We start from the raw sequence: 13,363 nt of genomic DNA on the forward strand, positions 1-13,363 counted from the left end.
GCATGACAACTAAGTATTTTAATAATTAAAAGCCTTATTTTTTAATCACTCATAGCCCTTTTCAGTTGAAATAGTTTTGTAAGAAAAGAGAAAGAGAGGTAAAAAGAATTATTTTAACTAATATTCTTTAATTTGATGACCTTTTTAAATATAAAAAATAAATAATAGATTAATATAAATTTAGTATTCCAATTTTTTTATTTATAAATATGATATAAAATTTAATTTTAAATATTAAAAAATTACCCTCCCCTCTCTTTCCTTTTATATACTTTACTTTTTAGTATCCTTATTAACTAGGTTTCAATCTACAATTAAAAAAAATTATTAAACTTTGATGAGAACAGGTATTAACAAGTGGAAAGTAAAAAGAGTAAGGCTTCCTATGCAATTTATTTTGAAACTTTATTGCTAAAACATGATTGGGTTGGGCCTATATTTTGGTGTATATGGGTTACATCATTGTAAGACGGTGAATTGGACTCGTTCACCCTAAGCCTGTAATGTGAATTGGACTAGTAACGAGAGGCACTCTGAGTCTGAATGAAGTTTTAAAAAACGAAGAGGTCCAACAACATTTACAAACAACGAAAGGTTCTATTCCTTCATCAGTACGCATTCAAATGACGACTTGGTTGAAACTGGAATAGTTTTATGATTTTGTTTTGTAAAAGGTGAAATATATACATGATACTAATTCATTAATAAGATTTTGTGACACACTATGTCAATGTTACAGGACGCAAATTTCGTGTATCAGTTTTGCTTTTAAGTATCCTGTTCTTGTCTAATTTTTAGTCTCCATTTGTTAGTATACAAACAAATCTCACATCGATAAAATAAAATAAGAAATAATAGTTTATATAATACAAACATACTTCAATGATCGAGAAGTCTTTTGGTAATGACCAAAAACAAAACTGTGAGGGCTAAGGTACAAAACGGATAATATCTCATTATTGTGGAATATGTTTGTGTCATTTTATATTGGATACACCTTCATTCTTCTTCATCCCTTCCAATAATGTTTTTATTATAGGGGAGTTACTGCGGTACCTCCAAAGATCGAGGGGTTTCAATACATTTTTCTATGTAAACTCATAAAAGATTTAAAAAAATTTAATTTAATTATAAAATGAATAATCCAAATTATACTTATAAAATAAAAAGTAAGATAAAATTATAAAGATTAAAATTATAAGATTTCAATAATATTATAAAATATTAAAAAAAGAAAAAATTAATAAATAGTAGAAATAAAAAATTATTAAAATTACAATATAAAAATTCAAAAATTTAAGACAAAAAGACAAAAAAAATATACTTAAAAAAATATTAAAATTAAAATATAGAAATTCAAAAATTTTAAGTGAAAAGATAAAAATATACTTAAAAAATTATTAAAATTAAATTATTTAAATATATAATAATATTATTACAAATAAATTAGAATATATAAAATAAAAATAAAATGACTAAATAATTTAAAAATTGAAAGAATAAAATATCATAAATATTATTTAAATAAATTATTAAAAATATAAAATATAAAAAATTGTACTGATACTCTCTAAAATAAGATGAGTACCATAAAATTTCTCTTATTATATTCAGTTGCAATAAGCTTAACTCATGGGGAATATTAAAATATATGAAAATTATGAATAAGTATTTTAATTATATTTTAAAATGTCTCTCCCCCATTTCCTTAATTTTATTATTATTTTCTTCTTAAGTAACATCTGTCTTTAATCTCCCTTTTAGTATCCTTTATTTTTGAAATGAATATCTGCTTTTGGCTTTTGCTATGATGGAATGATAGATACCTGACTCACACATGCCTTTGTGGGCTATAGTTATCATGCTCTTATTTAATGATCTATTTGGAACTTAGCTCTTGCTATTGTATGCTAGCTAGGCCCACTTGCGCGGGTTGATAAAACTAAGTTTTCAATAACTCTCTTTTGAATGATAGATAATTAATTCTGCAATGAATGCACCAAATGCAACTTCATTGTCCATTTCCCTAGCTGCATATCCTGTCCAATAGTCACTACGTTTTCTTTATTAAATTAAATTCTAAAAGGCCAATTTAAGCGCTTTCACATTTCATTTCATTTTTATTCTCCATATCAATATATGTAAGTCAAACAAATAGAAATATAAACAAGTATGTAGTATTTATTTTAAAATAATTGAAAAATAGTCAGATATATTTAATGTTATTTAATCTATACAACTAATACCTGCGATAGAAAAACTCATCGTAATAAATGATAGCCTTCGAAATATGGCTAACCTAACCCATTTTTGTTTTTGCATTTTGATTACAATTATTATATATAAGATCAATATAATTAATTTTAATTTTATATACAAGATCAAATTATATTTTTTTATATATTACTTACAATTTGAAAATATTTGCATAACAGTTGGTAATGCTGATGCACAGCTAACGTTGCCCCAGAAAAAGAATAAAATAAAATTGATGAATAGAACAACGTATAGTGTGAACTGCAATATTTTTCTCTTGATGCACATCCCCATTAACATCATATATACCTCTTTCCTTGACAAGATGTTGGTTTTGCACACTCAATTTGCTTCACACTTGATTTAACTATAATTTCATTTTCGTCAAGCTATCGTTCTTTTGAGTTCAAATTGACATCTAATTAGATATTCATTTCTTTAATATGTTATGTATAGAATATAGATATAAATGTTCAAATTAAGAAAAAAAATAAGAAGGAAAAGAGACAAGATATATGCAAGTTGGAATTGGAACATACCCAATCTTGAAGCTGCTGTCAGGGTTGTGTACAACTAATAATGCTATTGACTGTTAAATCATTACACAACATAATAATTAAATTATTGGAGCACGCATTACATATAAGTTTGTATCTAGTGCAAGATCTGTGTTCCCCACTAATATAGACTCAATAATTAATAATATTATATATTTATTTTAATGGTAGTATATATTAATAAACGTAATAGCTTGATCAACTACATAGTACATAGTGCAAAAACAGTTCTGTATCGTTTTCTTTATTTATTTTCTTTTGACATTTTATAAAATATTTCTAGAAAACTACCAACTACTTTCCTATAAAAATAAATTCCAACCACCACCTAACCCATCCAAGTAAAATCTGTTAGCTATAAGACACAACATTATCCAATTTAATATTTCTGCATTCTTTTGTTGAGTCGGAGTACATTTCAAAACTTACTGAACTTAATACTAATCCATCATTTATTGACTCCTAATTTTTTTATAAATTGTTATAAGAATAAAATAATTTAAAAAGTGTATGTATATTAAATTAGGGTATGAGTGTGAGACCCCTATTTCCTTTTTCGTTCCCTTTTCTCTCCCTCACTTTCACTTCTACTCCTTATGTTTCTATTATCTCTTTTCTTTATTCTCTCAAATTTCATGCTCTCTAGCTGAAGAGGTGGTTACCTAGAGGTTGAACTTCTCAAACGCAAGCCTTGTGAAGCTAGCCGGAAGACAGATTCCTTCTCCTTATCTTCTCTTTTGTTCTCCTCTTCGTTCAAGCTTCTTAGTCTTCTCGGAGCTCGGATTCTCGCATCGAGGTAAAGGAAGTTAGTTTTGGTTGTGATTGATTGTTGGGAGTGAGCTAGAAACTCACATGATGGCTGATTGTTGCAGATTGATGGCTGAGATTGATGAAAATGGATTTTTCCGGGGTTTCGGGGTTTTGATGAAAATTTGGGGATTTTCTTTGTTTGATGTTGCATGTGTAAAAAACTGGGATTTTTTAGCTGTTGGATGAAAATGTGGAGTTTTGAACCGATTGCATGTGTTTGGATGACTTGATTTGTGCAGGTTTGATGAAATTTTCGAAGTAGATAAGGGTTCCTGTTTGAATTTGAGCCGGGCGCAGTTCTTCGCGCTAGGCGTGATTTGAAATGGGAAATCCCTAGGTGAATCGCACCGGGCGTGGGGAGAACCACGCCGGGCTCAATAGACCTCTGTAGGTCTCTGGTTGAGAATTGCGCCGGGCTCGATTTTAATGCGCCGGGCGTGAATTTGATTTTCAAAATTTGACTTTATAGTCTTCATGAAAGTTGTAGCCTTGGATGTTAGTTTTCCAATGGCGCTGGAATCACCCAAAAAGGAGTTTTAGAACTCTAGATATGGCTGTTTTAGTGAAGAGGGGTCGAGCTGCTAGCTTTGTTTATAGTTGTTGCGATTTTTATCATTTTTAACAAGGTAGATGAAGGAATTAGGTCTTGGTGTCTTCATGAGAGTTGTAGGAAATATTCTTATCTTTCTTATGAGATAAGGATGATCATGGTAGGAGTAGTATAACTCCTGATGCGCTGTTTTCTGTGATGGTTGCCATTTCGCATTTAGTGATTTGGTTAAGTTGAAAGTTGTTATAGGTGCTTAGGCTGATTGGTGTTGTGTGGGTGAGTAAGTTGACAAGATAGATGAGTTGTAAACAAGATGGTTGGGTCGTATTATGTGTTGATCATGCTGTTTTAAGCTGTTAATAATGAATGTTGTTGAGCTGAGCGATAATATTGATGTGCTGCGCTGAGCGCGGCCCTTGTCGCGCTGGGCGTGAGACTCCTTGGGAGTCTCTGCCTCGAGGGCGCTGGGCGCAATTTGGTTTGCGCTGGGCGCGAGACCAAGGGAGGTCTTTGCCTTACCTGTGCTGGGCGCGGGTTGGGGCACGTCGGGCGTGTGGGACTCCTTGGAGTCTCTACCGGGCCTGAGCTGGGCGCAATTGGGTATTGCGCCAGGCGCGAGAGAGTTTTGGAGTCTCTGGCTAAGTCTCGCCGGGCGCAGGCACGCTTGTGCTGGGCGCGTTGGCCCCTGGATCCCTCTGGTTGTGCCACGCCGGGCGCAACCATGAGTGCGTCGGGCGCGTATGAGGATGTGAAGTTATATGCTGAATTTGATGATAATATTATTTTATGCTGAATGTTGTTTATGCTGATTAATGATGCCAATGTCGTGTGATGAAAAGTTGTGTTATGTTGTATGTTGTTAATGATGTAATGCTGAGTTGTGCTGTGTGATGCTAATGCTGAACTTTATTGTTTGAGTCGAGCTGAATCATATGCTGATAGTTGTTGAATTATGCTGTAATTGCTGAGTTGAGATGTAATTGATAAATATGTTGTGCTGACTAGATGTAAATGCTGAAAAATGATGTTAAAGCTGTAATAGATGTATTTCGCTGTGCTGAGCTGGACTGTTATTGATGATTTTAAATGCTGATTTATAATATGGCTGTGCTCTAGAATGATGAGCTGAGTTGTGAGTAGTAAGCTGTGTTGAATACTACTTAGCTGTGCTGTATGCTGATTTTGCTGTGCTGTGCTGTGAGCTGTTTTGTTGTGCTGTTTATTGCTGAGCTGTATGTTGTGTTTAGCCACTATTGTGGTGTTGTTATAGCCGCTATGTCGGTGCTGTTAGCCACTATTGTGGTGCTGTTATAGCCGCTATGTCGATGCTGTTAGCCACTATTGTGGTGCTGTTATAGTCGCTATGTCGGTGCTGTTAGCCACTATTGTGGTGCTGTTATAGTCGCTGAGCGGTGCTGATATTGCTGAATTTATTGTGGTGTAGTATAAGTTGTACAGGTGTGCTGATAGCTGTAGATGCTTTTATTTTCATATTTATGTATGTATGTCGATTTCTTTACACTAGCTTACCCTTTGTTGTCTCCATGATGTTTGGACTGCAATGATCATACTATGTATGGGAGCAGAGCAGGGTTAGGTTGGTGCTGCTGAGGAGAGTCAGTAGCTGGCAGATGAAGTTTATTTTTGTTGATGTATTTAGCTACTTGGTTAGCAATTGATGGATGCATTGAGTTTTGTACACTCTAACTCTAGTCGGATTGGGGACCTTGTATATATATATATATATATATATATATATATATATATATATATATATATATATATATATATATATATATATATTCTAGATCCTATATTTATATACTCGTTCTCTTCTGCCTGGTGTTTCCGGTGTGCTGTGTTGTGCGTGTAGTGACCAGCCGGGTCGTTACAATGAGTGTGAGGCTTATATTTATTAAAAATTATAGATGAATGAATTAAGTTGATTAGAGTTAAAAAGTAATGTTGATTAGGTGAAAAAGGTAGTAAAGCATAGTGGAAGGGTGATTTTGGAGGTGCGTGATCGGATTTTGACTTTGTAAAATAAATAAAAAAATAAGAATAGAAATGGGTGGGGTTGGTGTAGGGAGGGATAGGGTAGGGTAAAGCGCAGTTGAATTGTGTGGTGTGGTCAGATCACACTCAAAGTCAAATCTGAAGCAAACACGTACAACAAAAACGAGCCTTTTATTTAATTTGGCTAAAAACCTATTTTGATCTCTTATAATAATTGTTTGTTTCAATTTAATCTTATTTTTATTTTTGGTTTCAATTTGGTCCCTGTTCCAGTCAAAGGATAACGGTCGGAAAAATCCTAATGATATGAGCTCTAAGAGAACCTAGCCGTCGTCCTAACCTAGAACATTTGATGAGTGTAACCTATTATTAGTAAAACCATTCTTCCTTTATATATATGGATGTCATATTTAAGGATACAAATCTTTTTCTCCAATCCCAATCCCTTGAAATAAGCCTTCATTTTATTTCTCATAATGAGCCTATAAATCACATTTATAACCGTAATCAAATATGTGCGAGAATCATGAAAATTACTGCCTTAATCAGTCTTAGAAAATCCGTGAGTGATCTTGAATTCGACCTGCTCGGTCGGATGGGGAGTTGGAAGATACATGACCCTCCATGCTTAATTGTTAAAAGTGCAAAGAGTCTTTACTCGGTTAATTCGGTCAATTGGGAATTTGGAGGGTACAGTCCCAAATAAATTAATTGGTTTCAATTTGGTCCCAAATAAATTAATTAGTTTCAATTTGGGACTTCCGTCCAAATTATTTAAACGGAGTTAACTATTGGTCACGTGGATGCCACGTAGATGCATAGGTGGATGCCACGTGGATGACAATTTTTTTTAAAACACCTGGACCCAGAACAGCCCGTTCTAAAACCAGAACGGCCCGTTCTGGTTTCACTTTTGGTGTGTTAAATTTACATCCGGAATGTCCCGTTCCAGATGCAAATATAACACACTAAAAGTACAAGCAGAACGGGCCGTTCTGGTTTCAGAACGGGCCGTTCTGGTTTCAGAACGGGTCGTTCTGCTTCCACACTGCTAAACATAAAGGATCAATGATTATAGTTTACGGTTGTGAATCATGGAAGGAAAAAGACCCAAGGTACAAAGTATTTCAAACACTGAATTTGGTAATATTGTCAATGAAAATTAATAACTTCAATTACTAAACAGTTAGGCTATACAGTGTATTATTAAGGACAATGCAATGTATTACTAAAGACAATGGTAACAGATTTTATTTCATTTCAAACTGGAGTGAACCACTTACTACCAATGTATCCTATTAATTTTTATCATTTTATTTCTTTAATTTTAAATAAGTTGCAAAAAATTATAAAGTGACACTTAAATATTAATTCAGACAGAAAGAGAAAAAGAAAAAGTTATTACTCTATTTATAAGATAATTGTATTTTATAAAAATAAGTAATTTTAAAATTTTTACCATAAAAAAATATTTTTTAAAATTATTATATTTTTTAATAAAATTAATAAAGAATATTCTATTTTCAGTTTTGGAACGGGCCCAGAACGGCCTGTTTTGATGTACCGGTGGTGTGTTAGTTTTGCATCTGGAACGGCCCGTTTCAAGTGCAAAATTAACACACCAAGAGTGCATCCAGAACGGTCCGTTCTGATTCCAGATATTTTCACAAAATTTGGCGTCCACGTGGTATCCACATATGCATCTACGTGGACAAAAGTTAACTCTGTTTAAATAATTTGGACGGAAGTCCCAAATTGAAACCAATTAATTTATTTGAGATCAAATTGAAACCAATTAATTTATTTAAGACCAAATTAAAACAAAAAATAAAAGTAAGACTAATTTGAAATAAATAATTATTATAAGGGACCAAAATAAGATTTTAACTATTAATTTATGTAAAGATAAATAATAAATAATTGGCTTCTATAATTCATTAATGCACCCTCTTGCTGTTCAACCTCACTCTACTCTGCACTCTGCTACTATCAAGTATCAACTATGAAATGATAAAATATCCCTCTCCCTCCAAAATGGTTTCTGCGGTCCGATTCTAGCCAAACTCGGCGACACATGGGGAGGTCCATGCGAACCGTGCGCTCCAAACTCTTGCAACACCACACCTGCGTCTCCGACACCCTAACGCCAAACACCAAGTCCCTACAATGTTCCGTTACGGAGGAGCTGGCTGAAGCGTTAAGCGATTATTCGGCATGCAGTAGCGATATTTCGGGTGAGCTCCAGAGGTTGGCCAGATCGGAACCTGCTGCTCACGTCGACCTCGACCTCCACCCTTCCCTTCTCTCCGCCGAGACTATCTGTATAAGGTGTGTTCGGTGAGGCGGAACAAGGAGAGGGCGGTGAGGGCGCTGGTGGAGCTGGTGGGCGAGCATGGGAGCGGGATGGCGGAGAAGGCCATGGTGGTCCTTAATAGCTTGGCGGGCATTCAGGCGGGGAGGGAGGCCATTGTTCAGGAAGCTGGGATTCCTGCCCTCGTGGAAGCCATTGAGGATGGCTCCGTCAAGGCCAAGGAGTTCGCTGTTTTCACTCTTGTTCACCTCTCTGCTCACTCTCTTCCCAATCCAGCCTTGCTTGTCAGAGAGGGTGCCATTCCTCCTCTCGTCGCTCTTTCGCAGAATGCCTCTCTTCCTGCTAAGCACAAGGTCTCTTCTTCTATTACTGCTTTCACTCCATACCTACCATACACTTGATTGCCATCTTTCCACTCTTGCATTTCACTTTTTAAATAAATTAATTACCCAACTTTTAAAATCAATTTTATCAAAATATGATGATTTACATCAAAATACGAACCCTTACCCCCTGCATTCCCTGCTGTTTTTGCCCTCAGACACTCTAATCTTTTTCTCGTGCCACATTATTGAAGTCTGATTGGTTTTGCAGGCTGAGACCCTCCTTGGATATTTGAGAGAATCAAGACATGAAGCGTCCTGTTCAAGTCCTTAGAGAAGTAATTAACCCTTTGGAAGGTAATTATATATAATGTAAATATTGGATGTTGTACATATAGTGTTTTTTGGGTTTGTAACTTTGTACTGTGTGAAAAATTTTAAATAGAACCTAGCTAGCGGTAGGTTGACCCTTAGACGATTTAAGCTAGGTTTGGTGATTTTGTTTCCCCTTGTTCAATTTGTTATGTTTCCAGAAGTTATGTCGTTGTTCAAGTTCTTAATCTTTTCGTATTGTTCTGAAAACATACAGTTTTTCTGAGAAGGGTTAGCCAAGTATTTTTGTGATTTTGCCTCCCTTGTAGTGAAATACACTACCACTTGGAATATGTTTGTGTTCATAATTTTTTTTTTTTTTTTTGGTGAACATGGAGCTTTTGTTTGGTAAGTTTGATACTGCTAAATGTATTGAATAGGCCATAGGGCGTTAAATCACCTTTCATCTGTTTCCACTGAATACCTCGGAGTCATATTAGCACCACCAACCGGGACATAACTTTCGAGTGACTTTCACGTAATTTCATGTAACTTGGAACTCTTGAATTCTTGCTTGCTTACTGGCAAATCCCAAAAAGTACATATTGTACCTTTCCTTTCAAAAACTGATATGTAATTACGGTGGAATTTTTTATACCTTTCTTGCTTATCGGCAAATCCTAAAAGGCACATGTTGTATCTTTTCTTTCTAAGGCATGTTATGTTATAGGCTGGAATGAAGTTGATAAAAAAAAATAATATCCATTCTTGGTAAGATTGACATAAGCGGGTAAGCCAGCAACATTATGCATGTGGTTCGTTATTCTTTTGGAATGCAAGTTTTGTCCAATATTATAAGAGATAGGCAGTTCGGAGGTTTGGGAAAACTATAAAGTACTTTGTGTATATACCATTGAGAATAATGTACAAGGAACAAGGTGGTGGTGATACTCATGGAACATATACATATAACATATCATATGTAACATGAAATCTTAAGTTTATATATATATATATCAATGTAGAACTATAAAACTTTTCCTATAGCAATTTTCTGAAACGAGTAAAGCACGAATCTGATAAATTCAATAAAGTTGGGCCTTGGAAGATACTTTTTCTATCTGGCTTTATGTTTTTTTATTCACTATCTCATCTTATGTGACGTAGAAGATTTTGACGTAAGAATTAAAAAATATAATTAGTGTTTAAATATTATAAATATTATTTTTTATTATATATTTTAATATTAATTAAATTCTTTTTTTTAGAGAAACTGAGTTCTTTTTTTATGTTTATATTAATACTATTTCATTTGACAATATATGTTGAATGATATAATAAAAAAATATTTAATATTTTAATGTAAAAAATAATTTAATTGATATATTATAAATGACAATTAAATGAGAGAATTATTTTTTATTAACACGGCAAATAAAATGGGTTTTGTACACATTGCTTGCATTCTAAGGTGAAGCTGCTTAGTGAGGGAAATGCAGAAACCTGCAAAAGCTAGTTGTTGAATTCTCATTTTTTCCGTACTAGACTGTTGCGATTAACCATTTTTCTACTCAATTTTTAAACCACTGCCTTTTTACATCCACTGGTTAAGAAAGAGGGTAACTATCAACGGTTTAGATTTTGTTCTATTTTTATTGTATAATATTTAAAAATAAAATACCATGATGATTATGTTATCCACATAACATATTTTTAGTAGATTAATAATCGAAATGAAATTTTGTTTTAAAACGATCATAAGATGATCAACTCATGTAATAAACTAATTTAAAATAAAAAAGTTTTCAAAGATAATTCTACATCTTTTTGGAAAACATACGAAACGGAGTAAAAGGCTTGGAAATTTTTATCCTAAAAAAAAGACTAGGCAATTCAACAAAAAAATTAAATATATTTTTAGTTTTTTAAATTTAAAGTAAATTTATTTTTAATTTCTTAAACTTAAAGTTGTATTTTTAATCCCTGTAATTTTAAAAAATTATTTAATCTTTATACTCAAATTTTATTAGGGAATTTGTTCAATATCGTCACATAAATTTCATTACTTGTGTCTGCTAATAAAATCATCACATTAAATCTAACTGATAGGTGTATAATTGTTTCAATTTGTCACTTTTAAATATAGAAAAAATTTATGGTACCCATCTTATTTGAGAGGGTACCGGTACAGTCTTTTATATTTTATATTTTTAATAATTTATTTAAATAATATTTATGATATTTTATTCTTTCAATTTTTAAATTATTTAGTCATTTTATTTTTATTTTATATATTTTAATTTATTTGTAATAATATTATTATATATTTAAATAGTTTAATTTTAATAATTTTTAAGTATATTTTTATCTTTTCACTTAAATTTTTTGAATTTCTATATTTTAATTTTAATAATTTTTTAAGTATATTTTTTATCTTTTTGTCTTAAATTTTTGAATTTCTATATCGTAATTTTAATAACTTTTTATTTCTACTATTTATTAATTTTTTTTCCTTTTTTAATATTTTATAATATTATTAAAATCTTATAATTTTAATCTCTATAATTTTATCTTACTTTTTATTTTATAAGTATAATTTAGATTATTTATTTTATAATTAAATTAAATTTTTTAAATTTTTTATGAGCTTACATAAAAAAAATATATTAAAATCTTTCGATTTTTGAGGGTACCGTAGAAACTCCCTTAAATATATTATTGATGGTTTGGAAAACTAAAATAAGATTTTCAAAAATTATAAAAATTAAAAACAACAATTTTAAATTTATGAAAAAAAAAATTTATCATAAGTTTAAGAGCTTAAAAATATATTTAAGCACAAAGGTAAAGTAATAAGGACGAAAATGAAAAAAAAAAAATTCTTTAAAAATTAGGTAGAATGCTTGTTAAACGTGGATCGGATCGATTTTATATATAAGAATCGAAAATTGATCTTATACAATAAAGAATTGATTTTTTTGTTATTTTTTTTTGGGTACCAGTTTTTTATTTATTTAATTAATCAACGTGCATTGTATTGATTGGTTGAAGAACATCTTTATGAAGAAAAAAAAACTTGGTAGTTTTTTTATATTGTTTTTATGTATCCTTTTCTAAAAAAAATTAATAATCTTTTTATGTTGGTTTTATGTGTCCATAATGGACACTTTTTTCTTTTCTTTTTTTAACACTGGAAAGGAAAACTCCATGAAGGGTACTTTCGGATTAAACTAAAGATATTTTATTCTTTTTATTTTAAATAAAAAGACTATAACATTAAAATACAATAATTAAAAAATCGCATTAATTAGTGCAAAGAAAAAAGAAATGGCTAAAGAATGGATTTAGAAAAACCGAAGAGCTCTGGTAGGGTTTATTTGTTCGGTCACGAAGGAAGAGCTAATTGAACTTGGTCAAAAGTAGGGGTTAGCAACGGGTGGGTTTGGTCGGGTTTGGGTGAAAAATGTCCAATCCGTTGTAAACTGACTTTGAAAAAATGTGACCCATATCCGACTGACTGAGCTTTCGATTTGAGGCGATTCGGGTTGAAACGGATTCGGATTTAAGCGGGTGAGTATAATCGGGTTTGAATTTTTTTGTAGACCAATTTATCTAGATGAAGCTTAAAACGATAAAAAATATTTTTAAAATAGTGTATAGAATGAAGGTGACAATAGATGGTGTAAATAGATTCGTAGTTGAAACATTTACAAACTAAAGAAGCAAAAATAAAAGATAACAAAATTCATAGTTGTTACATGGAAAAGAAGCAAAAATCACAGTCACACAAAATATACTCAAAATGGAGATAAGAAGATGGAAAAGAAAGACAAAGAAAGAAGCAAAAAAAGATAACTCTAAAAATGGACTAGTGTGTTGAGAAGTTGAATGAGGAAGGAGAAGACAAAATAAATATCTAAGTTATGAGAAAAAAGAAAAAAATAAGTTTCAAATTGATGGCTATATTATACTTGAAATAAAGACTTTTAAATTTGGACCATTGTTGTTTAGTTATACAAAAGTAATAAAAATTTAAACTTATCTCATTTTTGGTTGGGTTCGGTTTTTAGCGGATTTAAAAATTCAAAACCGAACCCGCTCAATATAACCCTTATAAAATCAAAATTTTAACCCAATTTACCCATAAAACCCGCCCGAACCCACCTAAAAGCAATATTTCTTTTCGAGTTTTTCGAGTTCGGTTCGGATGTCGGTTTAATGCTCACCC

At 31.9% G+C, this 13,363-nt stretch overlaps 1 protein-coding gene across 2 annotated transcripts; it reads left to right on the top strand.

The window, feature by feature from the left end:
* The first annotated feature begins 8,115 nt into the window (after positions 1-8,115).
* LOC109806836 (U-box domain-containing protein 2) lies at positions 8,116-9,761 on the top strand. 2 transcript variants are annotated; one of them, XM_020369356.3, is made up of 3 exons: positions 8,116-8,853; positions 9,095-9,180; positions 9,576-9,761. In XM_020369356.3, the coding sequence occupies exons 1-2, from the start codon at positions 8,593-8,595 to the stop codon at positions 9,155-9,157; spliced, it is 324 nt and encodes a 107-aa protein (XP_020224945.1). In that variant the 5' UTR covers positions 8,116-8,592; the 3' UTR covers positions 9,158-9,180; positions 9,576-9,761. The 2 variants fall into 2 exon arrangements, with proteins under 2 accessions (XP_020224945.1, XP_020224944.1); XM_020369355.3 differs by lacking the exon at positions 9,576-9,761 and having other exon boundaries at positions 8,118-8,853; positions 9,095-9,513.
* Positions 9,762-13,363: the final 3,602 nt, after the last annotated feature.

This window comes from Cajanus cajan, chromosome 5 (assembly GCF_000230855.2).
Source record: "Cajanus cajan strain Asha chromosome 5, NIPB_CcT2T_4, whole genome shotgun sequence".
Lineage (NCBI taxonomy): Eukaryota > Viridiplantae > Streptophyta > Magnoliopsida > Fabales > Fabaceae > Cajanus > Cajanus cajan.